At 49.1% G+C, this 21,971-nt stretch overlaps 1 protein-coding gene across 1 annotated transcript; it reads left to right on the forward strand.

Moving 5' to 3' along the window:
* Positions 1 to 6,832: 6,832 nt before the first annotated feature.
* SBK2 (SH3 domain binding kinase family member 2) lies at positions 6,833 to 21,263 on the forward strand. The gene is given in 5 exon segments (XM_056863809.1): positions 6,833 to 6,937; positions 6,939 to 6,998; positions 18,564 to 18,738; positions 19,978 to 20,180; positions 20,706 to 21,263. Coding segments are annotated over 5 exon segments (1,098 nt in total). The 5' UTR covers positions 6,833 to 6,835.
* The last annotated feature ends 708 nt before the right edge of the window (positions 21,264 to 21,971 follow it).

Raw genomic sequence — 21,971 nt, forward strand, 5'->3', positions numbered from 1 at the left:
CCATTCCCAAATCTCCAGGAATTTCCCAACTTGGAATTGGCTATCTTAGCAGGGTCTAAGCCCCTTCTCTCTGTATGCTGGGTTCCAATATGGGTTCCAATATGAATTGGGCCAGATAAAGGATAAAGCTCAATAACATATTTCTGTGCTGGTGAATCCAAAAAAGTATTGAGCAAAAGCAAGCGGCAGAAACTTCCATGGGGCAGGAGGAATTCCTTGTTATACATTTGGATGGTTGGCTTTCCACTCAATTGGGAGGGCGGGGGATCAGGCCTGGTCCTTTGCTTTTCACAGGAACTTGGTATTCAGAAATTAGTAGGTGAAATTTTCACAGCCTGGAGGCTAGCATTATCACCTGCTAATGACTACCCATCAAGCTGGGGTTACAGGCACAAGACAGAAGGTGGTAACAGGAGCTGGCAACCCTTTGAAGAAGGTTTTGGATATATTGGAGACTGGCTTAGGCTGTGATCCTAAGCACATTTTAAACAGTAAGAAAGCAATCCCAAGCAGGTCTACTTAGAACCCTAATCAAGTATGTTCCTTGGGACTTACACTAAGTGATAATTATTTTTAAGTAAGTATGCTCAAGACTTCCTGACTGTTGAGTTTTTAACACAAGTTTTTGTTTTGTTACTATTTAAAACTCTTATCATTTATACACATTATGAATGGAGCTGTACCCTTTGGGCCTTGGGGGCATTTTTAAACATCCAAACAAGTTGGAGGGGGGGCATCAAATTCTTCTGAACTAGAACAGCTGGGTTGGGATCCAAAATTGGCCGCATGGCTAAGAATTACACAGCAGTTCGAATCGAATAGACACCTAAAAGGTTGTGCTAACTCCATGAAATTCAGTCCTAGATATCTCTTCCAACCCCAAAGATCACGTATTCCTTCAAGGCAAACAGTGGCTTTTCCAGGTCTCGTGCGCAAGTGCTGATGGAGAAGCCTCTTTGCACCTTGGTAACATTTCCATCCACCTGCTGTTGTGATAACCAGCTGAATGACGAGATTAACACTTGTAGGGGAAGAGCTCGGCCTCCTTTAGAGAGTAGAGAGAAAAGAGATACCATGCTAGGGACAGGCGCCAAGAAGAGGGACCCAGAAGAGTGCCAGCAATCTGGACTCTTCGGATTGGAGGGTATCAAAACTTTGCCCCTGTTGAAAGATTGTGTGGCACTGAAACACAGCTGACTCCAGTTTCTGAAGGAACAATTTGCCTACCAAAATGCCAGTGCCTTCTTAGTAACACTCAAGTCCTGATGGGGTTCTTGGATAAGCCTCCCCTTCTACTTGGGCACTTCCAGATGGACCTAACTGTTCAGATTTGCCATTGTGTAGAGACAGGAATCTTGTGTCTGCTGCCAAGTGACTTAGGGTTGCTAGCCTTCAGGTAGTAGCTGGAGATCTCCTGCTATTACAACTGATCTCCAGCCGATAGAGATCAGTTCACCTGGAGAAAGTGGCCGCTTTGGCAACTGAAGTCTATGGCATTGAAGTCCCCAAACCTCTTCCAGCTCCGCCCCCAAAACCTCCCACCAATGGTGAAGAGGGCAACCCTAATGTGACTCCAATAATGGCAGAATTTGTACAAGTCTATCTCCATTATACAAAGCGCTGTTGGGAGTGAGCACTTAACAGTGAAGTAGTAGTACTTAATAGTGAAGGAGTACTTCATCCTTTTTCTTCCAGCTGTTCCCACCCCCCTTGGGATTCCAGAGCTGGATTTTCATGGTGAACATGGGGAAGAATGTGGGTGGTGAAGGGAAGGAAGTGGAGGGAGTTTCAGCAGAAAAACAGCTGACAGAGTAGTAGTCAAGCATTCTACAGGCATTTTGCCATCATGGTTAGGTCATCCACATTTGTAGTACTGTACAGTCCAGGAGCCCCGTGGTGCAGAGTGGTAAGCTGCAGTACTGCAGTCCAAGCTCTGCTCACGACCTGAGTTTGATCCCAACGGAAGTTGGTTTCAGGTAGCCGGCTCAAGGTTGACTCAGCCTTCCATCCTTCCGAGGTCGGTGAAATGAGGACCCAGCTTGCTGGGGTAAAGGGAAGATGACAGGGGAAGGCACTGGCAAACCACCCAGTAAACAAAGCCTGCCTAGGAAACATCAGGATGTGACATCACTCCATGTGTCAGGAATGACCCGGTGCTTGCACAGGGGATCTTTACCTTTTCAGTCTGGGAGAGTTTGGGGTTTGACTAGTGAATTCACCATTCTGACCCCACCCCTCATGGCAGCCAATTTGCAGCAGTGCCTACTGCCCTTTTCAAAATTCCAAAAGCACGTACAAGCTCAAGAAGTCCCCAAACCTCTTCCAGCTCCGCCCCCAAAACCTCTCACCTTCAATGGTGAAGAGGGCAACCCTAATGTGATTCCAATAATGGCAGATTTTGTACAAGTCTATCTCCATTATACAAAGCGCTGTTGGGAGTGAGCACTTAACAGTGAAGTAGTAGTACTTAATAGTGAAGGAGTACTTCACTAAAAAAAAAAAAAAAAAAAAAAGAAGGTTGGGGTCCTTGCCACATAGACTTGTTACAAGGCATAATATCCAAACTGCAAGATGTTATAGTCCCCCTTTACACTGCTTTGATCATGCTGCACCTGGAGTACTGTGTGCAGTTCTGGAGGCCTCACTTAAAAAAAAATGTGGACAAAATGGAGCAGGTACAGAAGAGAGCTCTAAGGATGAGCAGGGGCCTGGAGACCAAGCCTTATGAGGAAAGGCTGAGGGACTTGGGAATGTTCAGTCTGGAGAAGAGGAGGTTGAGGGGGGACATGATCGCTCCCTTTAAGTATTTGAAAGGCTGTCACTTAGAGGAGGGCAGGGAGCTGTTCCCGTTGGAGGCAGAGGATACGACTCTCAATAATGGGTTTAAATTACGGGGTTGGGTACCAGCTGGATATAAGGAAAAAAACGTTTACAGTAAGAGTAGTTCAGCGGTGGAATTGGCTGCCTATGAAGGTGGTGAGCTCCCCCTCACTGGCAATCTTCAAGCAGTGGCTGGATGAACACTTGTCAGGGATGCTCTAGGCTGATCCTACATTTAGCAGGGGGGGTCATAGAATCATAGTGTTGGAAGGGACCACCAGGGTCATCAAGTCCAACCCCCTGCACAATGCAGGAAATTCGTAACTACCTCCCCACCCCCAACACACACACCCCAGTGACCCGAAGATGGCCAAGATGCCTGTATGGCCTCTTCCAACTCTATGATTCTATGAATAAAAAAGGACTGAGGAATCATTCTGAGAAATCTACTCTTTAGCCTTTCTGACAGGGCAGGTTTAAAAAAACCACCTGACTCCATTATGGGGCTCTTGTTGCCTGCCTGCATTAAATCAAGCCACTAATCACAGATGAGTGAAGGGACCAAGCATTACTTGTCCTTCTGAGCTCTTTCGCATATAGCATATATCTGTTGGCCATCACAGCGTAAAGGGAATGTGTACAGGTGTGTAAAGTTCCCTGTTTTGCCCACATCAACAAAAGTTCTGGCCATTCCTAAAGCGGTGAGTTGAAATTTTGGAATTTGGCAGATGCTGTTCCTCAAAGCTAACCCTGTGACAGTCCGACAGACAGCAGCATATGGCTGAAAGCCTCATTTCGCTTGGCTGCAGGGCTTAATCTGTACCAGGGGGTTCAACTCCAGAACCTGTTTTGTACACCAGTATCAAGCCCAGGAATACGTGAGGTACTATTTATTCATTCATTCATCACTCTTATATCTCGCTCTCCCTGGCAGGGCAGGGCTCAGAGCGGCTTACAATAAAACAGAACCATATCGAACAATTAAAATGCATTCAAACATCTTATAACAATAAAATCTAGCCCCAGAATCAACAAGATACTAAATTCAGAATAAAAATGCATGTGCACAAGATGGGGCTCCTCAGTGGTATACGCCTTGCAGCCTACAGGCTGTAAGTTCCCCCCCCTCCTGATAACTAAACTGAATAAAGATATTAAAAGGGGGGGGGCTCTGAATACATGCAGAGCATGTTTCCAAAGATAGGACATTTTGGAGGACTTTCATTCATAGGGTCGCCATAAGTCGGAAGCGACTTGACTGCACTTAACACCAGTGGCGTAGCGTGGGGGGTGCAGGGGGGGCCGGCCGCACCGGGCGCAACATCTGGGGGGGCGCACTCGCAGCTCTCTGCCCCTGCCTGGCTCACTCACTCACTCTCTCTCACTGCAGTGAAGACGTCTTCCAACCATTCATAAGCCGCGGTATCCAAAAAACCCTTTCAAAGCGGTGTTTTTTGTATAACATTTTCAAACTCTCAGCAGGCCTCCAGGGGGCGGGAAAGCCGCGGCCCCGCTCCCCAACTCACGGCAGGGCCGCCTCAGGCATTAATCTCCCTCCCCCTCGCCGCTGAGGCAGGGCCGCACGGCGGAGCCCACAGCGTCGGCCTCACCCGGCCCAGCCCACCTTGGGGGTGGGACTCAGCAGCTCCTCCCTGCCGGGCCAGCGGAAGGGGGGGGGAGTTTCAGAGGAGGCTGGAGGGCGGCGGCCGTCTTGTTTGTGGCGAGCAGAGGCGGCGGGGAAGGAGGGGTGGGGGGCGAAGGCGAGACAAAGCTGAAGGGCGCGGGGCGGCGCTGGGCCCTGAGAGAGGCGCCGGTCCCGCGAGGGCCGTCCCACCGGCCCGGGAGCGCCGCCTGCAACAGGTTCCTGGGCACGCGAGGCCGCCGCACTCCTCCAGGCCTCGGCCGTTGGTCTCCGCCTCGGTCCCGGGTGGTGGGAGCCGGCGCCACCCGCCTCAATGCGGTTCGGGGCGAAGATGATGCCGGTAAGTGGCCTCTGGGTTGCCATAAGTCGGCTGCGACTTGACGGCACTTTACACACACACACACACATTGTTAGAGAAACCACTTGTGGATTAGAATTTGATGCTTAGTGAGAATTGCCTCCTGGACTTTTCTTTTTCAAACTCATCTTCCACTTATTACTAATTGGTGAATTTGAATTGTATACAGTTAATTTAGTTTTGCAGCATGGGCCAATTTACTATACATCTTTGCCTCCTGTGGCCAGGATGTGCACAGAGGTGTATAGCAAGCATCATATCAGTAAACAGTAAATATATGTTTTGGGCATATGAAAATGAATGGGGGGGGGGTACATGAAGTCCCAAAAGGAAGCCAGTGGCTGCTTTCCACCTAAACAACACAGGAGGAGTATGGCCCAAAGACAAGCAGGCATAAGGTTTGTATTGCATCTTCCAAACACCTCTTAAACACAAATTATTAAGTACAGAGGTATTTGCAAGTCCCACAGCTGCTTGGTATACCGAAGGCCCCAGGTTCAGTCATTTTACTTTAATTACATCAGCACAAACAATACATGTGCTTAGGGGGTAAGGGTTTCTTTAACTAATCTAGTGGAAGAGACTCGAGTGCTAAAATCCACGGGTTAGGGGGCGCAAATTACTTGCCTTGCCCCGGGTGCTGACAACCCACGCTACGCCACTGCTTAACACACACACATGTTTCCATTGCCTCCAAGAAACCACAAATCACTCTGATAAATCGAACTGAGGCAGAGCTTCAGGGATCCCATTGCATGGAATATCTCACTTTTGAAATTAACTATATTTTAATGTACTATCTGTGCATTCAGTTTCCTGGGAGTAAGCCCCGTTCTTAGTAGCTTTCTGAGGAGTCCTGTTTCGGATTGTATTCCCAGGAAAGTGTCCTTAGGACGTTTTTCAAATTGGGTTTGTTCCAACCTTCTGCAGAATGGTTTTCATTTTTTTAAAGTGTTCTTGTTTGCTCTCCAGTCGTGCTTTAAAAAAAAACAACGATACATCATCCATCGTGGATTTAACGCAAATCACTTTAGTGGGATAGCTTCACATTCTCGTGTTTCGAGAGAGCGGCAGATTCTTCTCATGAATTTCCTCTGCACAAGTCACAGTTATATAAATTGTTTCCATGTGCCCCAAACTCAGTTGTCTTTCATTCCCCAAGGCTCCAGCTGCTTCATTTTTTCCCCTTCAGTAAAGAAGACGCTCCATCTCCTTAGAAAAGTATTGGTTTTCTTGGGCTCCAGCCACTCTCTCATCTGGTTTGGTCTTATTGCGGTTGTCAGGAAAGCTACAGCAGGCTTGTTGCCATGGGAAGAAGAAGAAGAGTTGGTTTTTATACCCCGGTTTTCTCTACCTTTAAGGAGTCTCACAGCAGCTTACAATCACCTTCCCTCCCCTCCTTTACAACACGCACCTTGTGAGGTAGGTGGGGCTGAGAGAGTTCTGAGAGAATGGCGACTAGCCCAAGGTAACCCAGCAGGCTTCAAGTGGAGGAGTGGGGAATCGAACCTGGTTCTCCAGATCAGAGTCCACTGCTCTTAACCCCTACATCTTGCTAGAACCCCCTTTGTGAAGCAGCCAGCTCTCCGTAGTCACAGAACAAACTGCCTGGTGGGCTACCTGGTGCTTGTCAATTGGCATGACTATGTGGAGGTGAAGAGGGGGTATCATGGGGTATACACAGAGAGAGAGATGGTACTTTTTCTGATTGGCTTCTCTCCCCTTCCCCTGTAATGAAGACACATGGACACAGGATGTCACTGTATCACAAGTACAGCATGAAGGACTATGGGGCATAGCAGAGGACCATGGGAAAGAGATGAAGGGTCATTGAGGCCCCAGGAACAGGAGCCCAAACCCTTGCTGTTGGTATCCTGGCAGATGCCACAGCACGGCCTGAAGGCTATCGGGCGGAGCAGCCTGCCTGGTATGCTCACTCTTTCATCTGTCCTGAAGAGATAGATGACAATCCCTCCCTTGCGCTCCCCCCACCCCCGCGTTCAGACTCCAGCTCTATGGGGCGTGTGGCACAGGAGAAGAGGCGGAGCGTCACGCTTAGCCTGGTAATGCCTGGCAGACACCCCAGCTGCACTCCACACGGTCACGACCAGACAGCAGCAAGGCAATAGAGAGGGACTGGGCACCCCAGAGGTCCTTCAGCAGAGCAGCAGGAAGTGGGTAAGTACCAGGTGTAGTCTGTGGGGCCCTCGACAGCAGTGGAGGACGTGGCCCTGAGATCACCTTCCTTACCTGAGCTACGGCGGGTGGAGCCCTGATAGGGCTGGGTGCCTGCAAACAATTAGTTCGTTGCCCGGTGCAATTTTACCCGGCGCAGTCCGGCAGGTTGCAAAGGTATATCGGATATGGGGGGGGGAGAAGAGTCGAACGGCTGCACTGCCATAGAGAGAGGAAAACATAATACCTACAAGGAGCATTCAGCATGTAGTGTTCGTTCTAAAAAGTGTCTCTGGTTTTTGTCTGGCGACTTGATACATGGGGATTACCGTGCAGCGGCCAAAGTGGGCAGGGGCAGGCGGGTGTGGAGAACCGATCAAAGATGATGGAATTCCAGCGCGATAATTTTTCACTCAGGTTAATCACCAGCCTGCCATGAGTCTCCTGGCTTCTTCGGGGACGTTTACGAGGACCAGACGTATGGCGTGACATGATGCCGTTGACCTACACAATTCACTGCCCCGGATCGCATAACGGGCTGTTAATGGTGTGGCGAAACACAGAGCGCAGCGATGCCGTGTTGTGAATTGTGTTGTGTGACATGTTCTCGGGAAAAGTGGCTAAAGAAACATGGCGTGTCGGCAACTCCATTTTTTTTTCTTGGACCATCTAGTTGCACCCTAAGGTTACTGGCAAAAGATTGTGATTATCTGGGCAAAACAGTACAATCCAGAGGATTTTTCCGATCACAATCAGTGCTCACACTGAGCATTGATCTGTATTCTTCTGATGCCCGATACCCAGTGAGAGAAGTATATAAACACAGGATATGTCAAAACGAATGTACAAAATAGGTATTTTCCCCCGCTCTTCACATTTCAAATAATACACACCCTTGTTTCCAAATTCAATGCAGATTTTTTCATCGCTGTTCACCTTAACAAAAAATAGTCCGGGTAAATATTTGTCCAGCGACAAACTCAGGTGTTGTTGTTGTTTTAATCTTGAAAAACTGTTCTAGGGAGGAAGCATTTGTGATACCACAAATAACAACCAGTCAGTTCAACGGACAGCTGCCTCTTGCTGAAAACAATGGAACAGGTTGCTCTTAGGTCAACCCTACAGGGGAGGCTGTAGGTTTGACCCCAAGAGGGTGAGCCTGGTGATTATGTAAGTCTGTACGCAGCCATATATGAACATATGTTTCTGCCTAAGCAATTGGCCCATCTAGACCACTGTTATTTACTCTGCATCTGTCCATCACAAGATGTTCGTGGCGGCATAAATAATTCCCCCTTAAGCTGATTTTATCCTCTAGGAGAAAGTGATTGGCCTGAGGTTACCCAGCGGCTGAGTTATTTCAACCCATCTGCCTGGATCCCATTGCAACATGTTAATTGCTGCACCATGCGAGTTCTCACTAACGGGTGGAAGCTCTCCAGAGACTCAAGAGTATCCCAAAGTCTTTGTTAGCCCTGCTGGAGGTATAACAAGGAATGGACATGGGACCTTCTGCCTGCAAAGCATGCATTCTGCCATTGAGTTATAGCCCCTCCCCTCCAGTTTAAAAAAAACGGAACCCTTTTAGGGCTACTCTTAGGAAAGGGTCTTCCCCCCCACCCGAGTCTTTCATGAGCAGAAAGTGGTGGCTTGCAACAGTGTAAAAAACAGGCAATTTATGTTTGTGTAACAGGAAGGAGGGAGATGACGCAAACCACCCCGTAAATAAAGGGCGAAAACACATGGTCGCTTTAGCCTCCTTTATTCCCTGATTCAGCCAGGATCGAACGCGTGCGTTTCACTGAACGTGTGTTAGATCCTGGCCAAATCAGGGAATAAAAGATGCTAAAGCGACCATGCGTTTTCGCCCACAGTCTGCCTAGTAAATGTTGGGATGTGACATCACCCCATGGGTCAGGAATGACCCGGTGCTTGCACAGGGGATCTTTCCCTTTCCCTTATTGAACAGGAAGAAGCAACCTTTTAAAGTCCAATGAAAAGCCTGCAACCTGTGGTCTATTGGAAGCTCTGGAACTGGTACAGTGAGAATATGGGTTGACATTGCAGGGTGGTGTGCACGGTATTTGCAATTACTCCCCTATGAATGCAACGGCGACTCTGCCTATAGTCACTCACCTGACACAAAATAAGGCCTGGGCATACTCTAGAATAAACCAAAATATCTAAATTCTGCAGAAAAAAATTATTCCGCAACCAGCATTTTATTATGCAAAACAAGCATATTTATGCAAAATTTAGAGAGCAATCCTCAGCAGGTCTGCTCAGAATAGGGTCGCCAAGTCCTTCTTCCCCACCGGTGGGAGGTTTTTGGGGTGGAGCCTGAGGAGGGTGGGGTTTGGGGAGGGGAGGGACTTCAATGCCATAGAGTCCAATTGCCAAAGTGGCCATTTTCTCCAAGTGAACTGATCTCCATCAGCTGATCTCCATCAGCTGGAGATCAGTTGTAATAGCAGGAGATCACCAGGTAGTACCTGGAGGTTGGCAACCCTAGCTCAGAAGTAAGGCCCATTTCATTCATTGGTGCTTGCTCTCAGGAAATTGTTCTTAGGATTGCACTGCAATTCTGCTTTTGCTCATCATTAGGGCAGGAGCAAACAGTGTTGCAAGATGCAATGACGTCACCTCTGGGTGAAGACCAGAAAGGGATGACACCACATTGTGCAGTGCTCTAGGATTTCCCCCAATCTCCATGGTTTTTGCCATAGAGATTGCGGACTTTCTTTAGAGCATCGCAGCACAGCATGGCAATGCCCCTTCAGAGAGTGATGTCATCTTGCACGTGTTGCTCCCTCTCCCCTGGCTCTACCCCTACAAGCTCCCAAGGGGTCCCAGTGCAGGGTTGACAACCTTATAATTAGGGTTGCCAGGTCCCAAGGTTTTTGAGGTGGAGCCTGAGGAGGGCAGGGTTTGGGGAGAGGAGGGACTTCAATGCCATAGAGTCCAATTGCCAAAGTGGCCATTTTCTCCAGGTGAACTGATCTCTATCTGCTGAGATCAGTTGTAATAGCAGGAGATCTCCAGCTATTACCTGGAGGTTGGCATCCCTACCTATAATATGTGAATTACCATTCCACATTAAAAGGAAGCCACAGGGAGAATTTCCTAGATAGATCCTCCCGACCGTCAGTGAGCGCGTAGAAGGAAGGGAAGCTGTTGCTTGTTTGCTGTGGCCTTGTATAACCCAGGGCTCAGTTCTCCGTCCAGGAGACACTCTTCTTGCTGTGGAAGGGCATTCTTGCGATGAAAGAGCTGTCACTAATGAGGATTATGTCTCTTCCCCCTCCTTGCCTTTTGCTCCCAGCCAATATGCAGCCTTGCATGCCCTTTGCCCCTCCGGTGTCAACAGGCCAATGACCTCTGCAGGTGCCTGCTTATCTACAGTAACCTTAGAAGGCCTGGCCTCTCCATCAAAGGGGCGGCCAATGTTTCAAGAACTTTTTTAGCATAGGGAACAATATCCCCCCCCCTTTCATCATGGTTTTATTACGGTCATTTTCCCCACCAGCTCCCGTTTAGAACAGCAAAAACAGTGAGAACCAATCTGGGCGTGAAACGGGATACCTTTCTGGCATCACGAAATGTATGCCTTTTCTCTTGCAAATCTTTCCTTGGGAGTGGACGCTTGGAAAGAGTGTGAGTCAGCCTCAGTGAGGCAACGGATACTTCAGTAACACGCAAGCCCTCTTGTTCTTAATGGGAACACATTCGTTCCAGAGGGCATGGAAGACTGCTGTTGTGGACACAACCCCTACATAGGTTTCCTAGTTCTCCACTGGTGGTGGGAAAGTTCCCACCCCCAGCTTCGTTGCCCACCACTGCTCTGGCAGTTTATGGATGAAGTATAAAGTTAAAAATCCACATGAGTGTGACATAGGGTGGCCAGGTGCCCGCTGGCGGCAGGCAAATATCCGGTAATGTGCCCCTCTGCCCGCCGACCAGCTGAGGGCCGGTGGGCAATCGTGCACACGCCCGCCGACGCAGCGCTTCCGGTTTACAACCGGAAGTGCCGCCTCGCGAGGAGCCTTAGACCACTCAAACTCTTAGTTTGAGTGGTAAAGGGTTGCTGCGGCCCTTGTAAACCGGAAGTGCTGTGTCGGCGTGCACACGCATGCGCACACACACAAACACAAGATCTCCAGCAAAGGTGAGTAGGGACCTGGCAACCCTAGTGTGACCGCATTTTATCCAGAAGTTACATCACAGTACTCTAGGGATCGCTGGAAACCCTGTGGTAGAATCATAGAGTTTCCAGTGATTCCTAGAATAAGGTGACGGCACTTCCAGGCTTTGCCTGAAAATGACATAATGCTTTTGTGCCAATGGTGCCTCCCCCATATCCCTAGTCTCCCCCCCAACTCCAGAAGGTGATTCCCCTAAATTCAGATACTTCTCATTCAAATTGGGAGAATGGATTCCTCTGCCAGCAAGGTTCCTCTGGAGAAAATGGCCGCTTTGGCAATTGGACTCTATGGCATCGAAGTCCCTCCCCTCCCCCAACCCCGCCCTCCTAGGCTCCGCCCCGAAACCCTCCTGCCGGTGGCGAAGAGGGCAACCCTATCCACATTTTGCCCAGTGAAAGTGAGCAAAGGAAACTCAACAGTGAAGCACAGAAGGTTCCTTTTGCTTAGCCAGTGCAAAATCGTCTCCTCGGCCCCATCGCGCCTGATGTGGATATGTGGGGCCTGAGCAGGGCAGGCCATAGAGGTTTACCCAGTTGTCTTGGAAACCCCCTCCCCTTCCTACGCATCCCCTTTGCCCTGCTTTGCGTGCAAGGATCGTCCTCAGATTGGGTTCCTTGCAGACGCGGGCGATCGATCACAGCAAGTGGCGTGCAAGAGCAACCCGGTGTAGGAAGGGCGAACATTTCTGGCTTTGCTTGTAACAGGAGAATATTCTAAGGAGCCTTGGTAGGGTCTCTGGCGCCCTTTAGTAATGGCTACAACATCAGTGAAAAAAGGGAGATCTTTCCTTTCAGGCTGAAGTTTGACAAACAGTATGGTTACAAAAATCAGAGCTGATAAGACTCTGAGATTTAAAAAAATACTTTTCTATTTTAAAGATTTATTTAAAAAAAATTAAAAGAAGGAAGAATTTGCATGCATAGGATTGAGTGCTAGCCACAAGTTTCAGGTACTTTAGGCAGCCTCTTCCATGCTACATATTTCCTCTTCCACTAACACAAGGTTGCCAACCTCCAGGTACTAGCTGGAAATCTCCTGCGATTACAACTGATCTCCAAGGGATAGAGATCAGTTCACCTGGAGAAAATGGCCACATTGGCAATTGGACTCTATGGCATTGAAATCCCCTCCTCAAACCCCGTCCTTCTCAGCCTCCACCCCAAATATCTCCAGGTATTTCCCCACCTGGAGCTGGCAACTAGGGTTGCCAGGTCCATCTTCACCACAGGTGGGAGGTTTTGGGGGCGGAGCCTGAGGAGGGCGGAGTTTGGGGAGGGCAGGGACTTTAATGCCATAGAGTCCAATGGCCAAACCAGCCATTTTCTCCAGGGGAACTGATCTCTATCGGCTGGAGATCCATTGTAATAGCAGGAGATCTCCAGCTAGTACCTGGAGGTTGGCAACCCTACTGGCAATCCTAACCCTAGCCCTTGAGCATGTACAAAGTGCCTTTTGCTCACCAATAAATAACTGAAATGACACCCTGAACATCTGAGTTTAAGGGTAAAGAATCACAAGAATGACTTCCACCCAGCCTTGAACTATGACATCTTTTTTTAAAAAGAACTGATAATTATCACCATTTCCACACTTGCATCTGTTATTCAAAGGGTCTTTCTCCAGGGGCTGCTGAGCATGTGAAAGGGACAGGCGAGGCTGGGTGGACCGAGCTGGTTCATGCCCTTTCCCCCTGCCTCCAGAAGCTTGGAAATGGATCTCTAGCGGAATTAGGAGCGTGTCAATCCCATTTAGGCCCAAATCCCCATGAACTTTCCTAGCGTGTAAGAGAGGACGCTTGGCAAGGAATCAGAGAGCAGGCACTCAAGTGGCAGCTAAGTGATGAGGGCTGTGGGCATCCATGTCCGTCTTCAGGGGGGCACCAGAAATGTAAGATGACATGATGGGGGAGCCAGTCCGCAGAGCTCCCACCTGCCGGACTTGGGCAAAGACAAGAGTGCCTCAAAAGCGACCGTGATCAAAACAGTTTCCTGCTCTGCCTTTGCGGGTCCAGCTAGCTTTTGTACCCGGCTCAATAAACTTCTGCCTGTGGAATGGGTTAGGCACGCTTTCGCGGGCATGAGTTGTTTTGATTTTGACTGCACGTGTGCGATGTGGAGAATGGGGGCCGGATCCAGGATATGGAACGTGGTAGCAGAGACTGATAGCAGATGCCTATTGGAGTCTATGAACTGGTTCCATGTGAGCTAGGGAACTTCTGCCATGGAGTGTGTGGTATAGTGGCTAAGAGCGGTGGTTTGGAGTGGTGGAGTCTGATCTGGAGAACCGGGTTTGATTCCCCACTTTTCCAAGTGAGTGGCGGAGGCTAATCTGGTGAACCGGGTTGGTTTCCCCACTCCTACACATGAAGCCAGCTGGGTGACCTTGGGCTAGTAACAGTTCTTTTAGAGCTCTCTCAGCCCCACCTACCTCACAAGGTGTCTGTTGTAGGGAGTGGAAGAGAAGGTGATTGTAAGCCGGTTTGATTCTTCCTTAAGTGGTAGAGAAAGTCGGCATATAAAAACCAGCTCTTCTTCTTCTTCCTCTTCCTCTTGTGCTAGCACTTCTCCAAGTGCGAGGGCTCATTGAAAAACATTGGTCTGGCGCAAATGGAAGTACTGGTTCAGGAGGAAACGTGCTCCACGACAGAGGCTATCTACCAAGCAAGGAACTCATTCAGAGGATGAAAGGCAGCATTACTGGGCATCCAATCTCTGCAGCCTGGTTGTCTACTGATGGGAACAGCTGAAGGGTTGTGCCATCTGCATGCCATCTGCCACCGGCAGGCAAGAATTACAGGGTGAAAACTATCTGTTTTCTCCAGGGATGTCTCTGAGCATGTGCAAAGTGTGTTTCATTGTTCACAGCTGCTGCCACAACCAACTAGAGCCAGAATTAATGCTCAAACTTTGAATATGGTCAGCTGTCCATGGAGACCAACTGCATACGAAAGCTTCTTAGTGGAAAATGACATCAGCCACCTCGGTATGCCTGGGGTTGCCAACCTACGGGTATCACCTGGAGATCTCCCGGTATTACAACCGATCTCCAGGTGACAGAGATCAGTTCACCTGGAGAAAGTGGCCGCTTCAGAAGGGTGGAGTCTATGGCATTATACTCCACTGAAGCCCCTCCCCTCCCTAAACCTCGCCCTCCTCAGGTTCCACCCCCAAATTCTCCCAAGTATTGCCCAACCCGGAGCTGGCAATCCTATGTACGTCTCTTATTTGATCATTTACATTCCCATGTGTTTCATGTGCAAGACAGCACACAGGGACACATGAATGAGAACGGAACCACTGTACTATTTTTTACCACCTTGCCTTTGTAGTCTTCTGTTCTGGCAACTGGCCAGGAAGATGTGATTGTGGTGTGGATATTAAAACTCTGACTGCTGGCAAGTCTAGAGTTACTTCCTGCAAGCGCAGCCAGTGTAAACGAATGACTGTGCTGAGCAAGGGGCACCTATTAAGCTACCAAACTGACATCATGCAACTCAATCCACATGGACCATTTCACTGCAGAAGCTAAAATGGAACTGATGCGGAGCGGTGGCAGGTCTGAACGCATTGTGTGTCGTGTTCAGAGAATAAGTCATCACACAACTTTTTTGACGCTGAGGACACCCCAGTCCATATATGTTTAGCCCACGTGCTCACCCCATCCACTTGGGTTGTGGGTGGGGTTGCCAGCACCGGGTTGGGAAATATCTGGAGATTTTGGGGGCGGAGCCTGAGGAGAGGGTTTGGAGAGGGGAGGGACTTCGATGCCATGGAGTCCAGTTGTTAAAACGGCCAATTTCTCCAGGGGAACTGATCTCTATCGCCTGGAGATCAGTCGTAATAGCGGAGTATCTCCAGCCACCACCTGGAGTAGGGTTGCCAGGTCTGCCCTCCTGATTGGCGGGAGGTTTTAGGGAGCAGAGCTGAAACGCCCATGTGCGTGTGCATGCAATTACGGCATTCCGGTTTTACTTCTGGAAGCGTCGCATCGCCGTGGCTGATTTAACCCTCAAACTCCCAAATTTTGGGGGTTTGAATGCAAAAGCAGCAGTGGCGATGTGGCGCTTCTGGAAGTAACACCAGAAGTGCCATCATTGTGTGCATGTGCCCGCACGGGCACACGGCCGCGGCCCTGGAGCAACTGGGTGGATTGGTGGGCAATTGCCCGCCAATACCACCCACCTGGCAGCCCTAACCTCGAGGCTGGGAACCTTAGTTGTGGGAATTGATCTTAATTTGAAAGAATTTCTACCTTTCCTCTTCAAAAGATGCCAAGAGGGTTGCTTGCAAAAAAGCAGCTTGAAACTGGGATTGACCCATTTACAATCCCCTGAGACGAGCAAAACTCAGATTTGGGAAACTGAATGCAGAGTGACGTCGGGTTTCTGTTCTGCGACAAACCCATCCAGTCTGGAACTTGTGACAGTGCGAACAGCAGTATGGGATTTATGCCTAAGCTATGGAAACTACCGTTTAGAACCTCAGCTTACGAGAGGGCCTCTAAAAAACAATAAAATACTTGTTTTTTTGGAATGCTATGGGGCCTCTTAAACTTGAAACAGTTTAGGGCTTTAGTGTGTCTTAATCTGGCCTCGCCGAAGAGGGTGCTGGGAATGCTCTGCTCCTCTGTTTCAAGGTCATTGAGAGGTTTCCTGGGTATTCGGACACCCTGGGGAGCTGCGGGGAAGCGAAGGAGGGCTCAGGCAAGGTTTCAGCCTAGGGGGCCTCCGCAGCTATAGGATGGCTCTATTTATTGCTTCGGCCCAAGGGAGACCACATAGTGAGGAGGATGCGTCATTGCCATGTGTTTAGGGGAGGGGGGGCAAGGCACTCCATCCCCCTTGCTCTGCAAATGTGACCCAATTGTGGTGGGAAGTGGGATCTGTCTGTTTCGGAAAGATCCACTCCCAGATTTATCTTTGGCTGCAGATTGATACAAACCCCCCATCCTGGTGCAGTGAATGCAGGAGAATTTTTTGTTTGTTTCCATACCTGCATATTTGCATGCAAGGTAGAGGAAAAGCAGAACCACACTGCAACGGTGTCCATGCAAGACAGGAGGACCCGGGAAAGGTGGTGAGAATGTGAGTGAGCATGCACGGGTGGGGTCCTGCTCGACACCGTGAGCTGGCTGTGTGAGCGCATATGTGCATAAGTGTTTAAGGGCCCTCTCAGAACTCGGTGCGTCTTCCAATCTTGCAATCTTTTCGTCTGTCTAGCTGGCTGCATGCCAAATAGTAGCCGAGTGAAAGAGAGCCTCAGTTCAAATGTGTATTTCCTTCTGCACATTGTGTATGCATCTTGGGGTTGTGCAGAGACTCTGTGCATGAAAAATGGAACATGTGTGGCTCTGTGGCTCTTTTGCACGTCTTGCATTTTATCCATCTGTGCAGTCAGCCCTTGCCATTTTCTTGAAAAAGAAGAATTGGCTTTTATATGCTGACTTTCTCCACCAACTAAGGAAGAATCAAACCAGTTTACAATCACCTTCCCTTCCCCTCCCCACAACAGACACCCTGTGAGGTAGGTGGGGCTGAGAGAGCTGTGACTAGCCCAAGGTCGCTCAGCTGGCTTCATGTGGAGGAGTGGGGAAACCAATCTGGTCCACCATATTAGCCTCCACCGCTCATGTGGAGGAGTGGGGAATCAAACCCGGTTCTCCAGATTAGAGTGCAGATTAGCGTGGCTCACCCAAACCATAAAATCACTCCCCTTACTGAAAAAATGAGATTTGAGTCCAGTAGCACGTCAAAGACCAACAAGACTTTGGGAGGTATGAGCTTTCAAGAGTCAAAGGTCCCTTTGTCAGAGCTTTGACTCTCCAAAGCTTATAACCCCCCCCCCATTTTTGGTTGGTCTCTAAGGTGAGCTGGAAGTGGGTGCAGATATGATAGTTGATGGGCCACCAAAAACACACCCTTCCCCCACAGTATGCGGCAAACCTTTATAACACATCGAAAGCTGCTGTGAAGATGTGAACTAGGGAGTAGGGGTGTATGGTAGGGTTGCCAACCTCCTGGTGGTGGCTGCAGATAGGGTTGCTAGGTGCCTGGTGGTGGTGGGCAAACCCCTGGCAATTCACTCCTCTGCCTGTCGACCAGCTGAGGGTCGGCGGGCAAACGTGCAAGCGCGCATATATACCATGACACTTCCGGTAAAGGGCCGCTTGTGGTGCGGCTCTTCTGGGTGTAAATGCATTGCAAGGGGCCTTTTGACACTCAAACTCCAAGGAATCCCAGGATTTTGACGTGGAGGCAGGCAATGGCAAACCACCTCTGAATGTCTCTTGCCTTGAAAACCCTATGGGGTCGCCATAAGTCGGCTGTGACTTGATGGCACCAAAACAATGTATAGCAATGTGGCTGAAGCTAAGTACATTTGAGCCTGCCTGGATGGGAGACCTGTTTACACTACCATCATGGAAGAAAGGCAGGCTGTAAATTGAATAAATAAATTTAATATACGATGGGCCAAACAGATCCCAAGATGCCAATACCACCTAACAACAGGATGCCGGCTGTTATGGTCCGAGCCATGCTGGTGTGGCAGCAGCTTCTCATAGCCTGCTATAGGGTTTAAGGGGATAGCCCGTAAAATAATTAATTGGTCATGTTTCTTTCACAATGTACTCTGTTGACATCAATATTTTGGGAACTTCCTGAAAGATACAGATCTCTGTTGTTTTGTGACTTCTGCAGGTTCATCCGAGAAAGGTCTAGGGAACCTGAAGCGGGGTGGAGGGTGCAGATGGAGACACAGAAGAGTTTGGTATGGACGAAATTGGTTCCAGATCATTTCTCGTCTGTTTCCCATTTCACAGAAACTCTCCGTGACCTACAAAACATGAAGCGTACATTGAGGGGAAAGTGGGAGGTCAGCGGCAGGCAATTTTGCCTGTGGGGGCGAAATGGTGTCTCGTTTTGACACGGAGATGGCTTTAAAGCGAGGCTAATAGGAAATATTTGAGCAATTCTATCGGGAAAGGCAGAGGCCGACAATATACTTAAATGAGAAAGAATTCAGAAAAACTGAAAACTTCTCAAATCGAGCAGAGAGAATACCATAGCAATGAAAGCTGAATGGCTGAGAGAACAGATTATAATTGGATTTAAGGAACAATAAAAAAAAAAAACGTTAGGGCAATGGGTAAACCATTTAGTCAGGAGAACAAAGCAACATGGATTCTCTTCACTCATTCGCTCTTTCTCCAGTTCTCCAAGGACAAAAGAAAGCTTCATGTCTTTAAGTTTTTCCACCATAGCACGGGGAGGGGTACTGTGGTGTGACCATAGGGGTGTGCATACACAAGACTGGCCCCGGTTTTCAGTTCTGAAATGTTGAAAGGTCTGCTTTTGTATTCCCTTCAGCGTCTGGTGATGGATCTGACGTTGGGAATGGAGGCTCAGGCTCTTCTAGAAGATATGTTGGAGATCACTTCCCAGAATCTGGTGCACATGGAAGTGACTGAACACTACCAGGTCATCAAGGAGCTGGGCAAGGGGAAATATGGGCAGGTGGTTCTTGTGACACACAGGAAAAGGGGTAAGGATTAACTGCATGATGTGCTCTGGTAATTCCACTCACCCGTAGACCTTTTACACTGATTAGATGTCTATGGGGAAAATGCCTGAAAAGGCGGGTGAATTCCTTGTGTTATGGTTGTTTTTGGAGAAGAAGGATATGACTAACACAATGTGACTAATTGGCATGGCAGCCAATTCAAATTGCCGTGCTTGCTGCCTGTGCCAAACACATCGGGTACAAGGGAGACAGCCACTTATGAGCAGAAGTTCATATTTTTTGCACGTCATCACAAGTCACCCGATAATGCAGGGGTGTCAAACCTAATTGTTACAAGGACCAGATACGACATAAATGTCACTTGGTTGGGCTGGGCCATGCCTTGCCAGCCCAGACTGAGAGGGAGGGGTGGCATCTGTCTGTCTGTCTGCCTGCCTGCCTGCCTGCCTGTTCATTCTTGCAACTTGTATCTCACCCTTTCCCGACCAAGTCATGTTTCTACATTTACCTTGTCTGTTCATTGAACCACATTTTCCACGTGATTCCAAACTCTTTTGGTACTGAACCACATCAGATGATCCTACCATCTTTTCTTCTTGTTCCTACCCAGTTTCCTGTCACACAGCAGCCCCATCTTATATGATTCCCACCCCCCGCATAGGTCCCACAATTTTTGCTGATCTAATGGGTCCCTTCTCCTTGCATCACTAGTGGAAGGATCCAACCCACTGCACTTTGGTATAGTCAACATCTCTGTGTATGTGTGTTAGGGTTGCCAGGTCCCTCTTCGCCACCGGTGGGAGGTTTTGGGGGTGGAGCCTGAGGAGGGCAGGATTTGGGGAGGGGACGGACTTCAATGCCATAAAAGTCCAATAGCCAAAGCAGCCATTTTCTCCAGGTGAACTGTTCTCTATCGGCTGGAGATCAGTTATAATAGCAGGAGATCTCCAGCTACTACCTGGAGGTTGGCAAGCCTAATGTGCGTGCCTGCCCTGTAGACAGAGTTTCATTATACAAGCTACACATGAAGCCTGCTGGGTGACCTTGGGCTAGTCACAGTTCTCTTTGAGCTCTCTCAGCCCCACCTATCTCACAGGGTTGTCTGTTGTGGGGAGGGGAAGGGAAGGTGACTGTAAGCTGCTTTGAGACTCTTTAAAGGTAGAGAAATAGCTGGGTATAAAAACCAACTCTTCTTCTTCTACGTGTCTTGGCATGATGTGATACTCATGTGTCTGTGTCCCATCCATCTGCCTTCCCCAGGGACCCCCATGGCTCTCAAGCTTCTGCCTAAGGCCAGTACCAAGCTGCAGAACTTCTTGTACGAATACTGCGTGGCCCTCTCGCTCTCTGCACACCCTGCCATTATCGGCATGTTTGGCATTGCCATAGAGTCCAGCCATCACTACGGCTTTCTGTATGAGGCAGCCCTGCACAGAGATCTCATCTCCATTATCAAGCCAAAGGTAAGACATAACAGAGGCAGGTCTAAGAACAATAATAAATCAGCACAAGGCAGCCTTTGGTTTCTGCCTATAATAAGAAAACCATCAAAATAATTTAAAAAACACTTCTCAACCAGCATTAAATTAGTGATCAAAACTAAACCCACCATTTCCCAGCGTGAACAGAAGATTTCTTACAACTCAAAGGTCCTCTTAAAGAGGGCAGTTTTCAGCACTCGGTGGGACATCAGTGGGGATCAGTAGGCTAGGTGGACTTCCCCGGTAGGGCAGCCCTACTAGCAAGCGCTGATACCGTACTGTGGTAGCGGGGGCGCATGTCTGCATGACAGGAGGGGATTTTCAGACACTGTGATCTCAGACAATTTAGGGCTTCCAAGTTCTTGAACAGTCCGTTGAATTGGTTCTGGAAACCATCTGGAAACTGGTGTAGGTGAAACAGGATAAGAGTGACAGCGGTGGGCTGCTTTCGACAATCTGCTTTCCAGACCAGTCGCAGTAAACATAATACTTCTCTTCTCCGACTAGGCGGGCATCCCGGAGCCAGCAGCCAAACTCTGCGCCAAACAGCTGGTAAGCGCACTGGATTTCATCCACAGCCGGGGCCTGGTGTACCGAGATGTCAAGCCCGAGAACATCCTGCTTTTCGACCGCCATTGCCGCTGCATCAAACTGACGGATTTTGGCCTGACGCGACCCCAGGGCACCCTGCTGCGTCTCGTGGCTGGGGTGATCCCCTACACTGCCCCCGAGCTGAGCCGTGGCACTGGCGATACCCCAGGCCTGCCCATTGATGCCAGCTTGGATGCTTGGGCCTTGGGGGTGCTGATCTTCTGCCTGCTCACTGGTTACTTCCCTTGGGAGAAGACACTTCCTGAAGACTCCTTCTTTGAGGACTTTGTGATATGGCAAGAATCCGGTCTGGATGAAGACTTGCCGTTTCACTGGCGCCCGCTCTCAAACGATGCCATCTCAATGCTGCAGAACCTCCTGGCCTTGGAGCCGACAAAACGGGGCCCTCTCCGCTCTGTACTCAGCTATCTTGACCGGCCGTGGCGAGCAGAGGTGGCAGCCAAAGGCCACTAGCAACCACACAATTGTACCAAAATGAATTTGATTGTTGCAACAAAGAGAGAGCAATTTTTCCTATCTTGTATTTGCTTGTGAAAAATCCAACTTTATGTGTCTTTTTTTTATAGAGAGAGGAAGCACAAGCTGATTACTTAACACGTCAGCGCACCTGTGTTTCTTATCCTGACCGTATAATTTTACAAGTGACAGAAATTACCACAAGCTGACCTTTTATTCAAAGTTGTCCTTTGAATAAAGAGCCAGCGTGGTGTAGTGGTTAGGAGTGGTGGTTTGGAGCGGTCAACTCTGATCTGGAGAACCGGGTTTGATTCCCCACTCCTCCACAGGAGCGGCGGAGGCTAATCTAGTGAACCGGGTTGGTTTCCCGACTCCTACACATGAAGCCAGCTGGGTGACCTTGGGCTAGTCACAGGTCTCTCAGAACTCTCAGCCCCACCTACCTCACAGGGTGTCTGTTGTAGGGAGGGGAAGGTGATCGTAAGCTGGTTCGATTCTTTCTTAAGTGGTAGAGAAAGTCAGCAGATAAAAACCAGCTCCTCCTCCTCCTCCTCCTCCCACCCCAAGCTTCCAATCTGAAATTTTGGATTCAGATTTTGAAAACATGCCTATTTTTGAAATTTTACAGAATGTTGTTTCAGTTTCAGGAGACAGGACCACAGTCTGCAAAGCCTTCCCCAGTTTCTCCCCTTCTTTTTACCACTT

The sequence above is a fragment of the Euleptes europaea genome, chromosome 18 (assembly GCF_029931775.1).
Source record: "Euleptes europaea isolate rEulEur1 chromosome 18, rEulEur1.hap1, whole genome shotgun sequence".
Classification (NCBI taxonomy): domain Eukaryota; kingdom Metazoa; phylum Chordata; class Lepidosauria; order Squamata; family Sphaerodactylidae; genus Euleptes; species Euleptes europaea.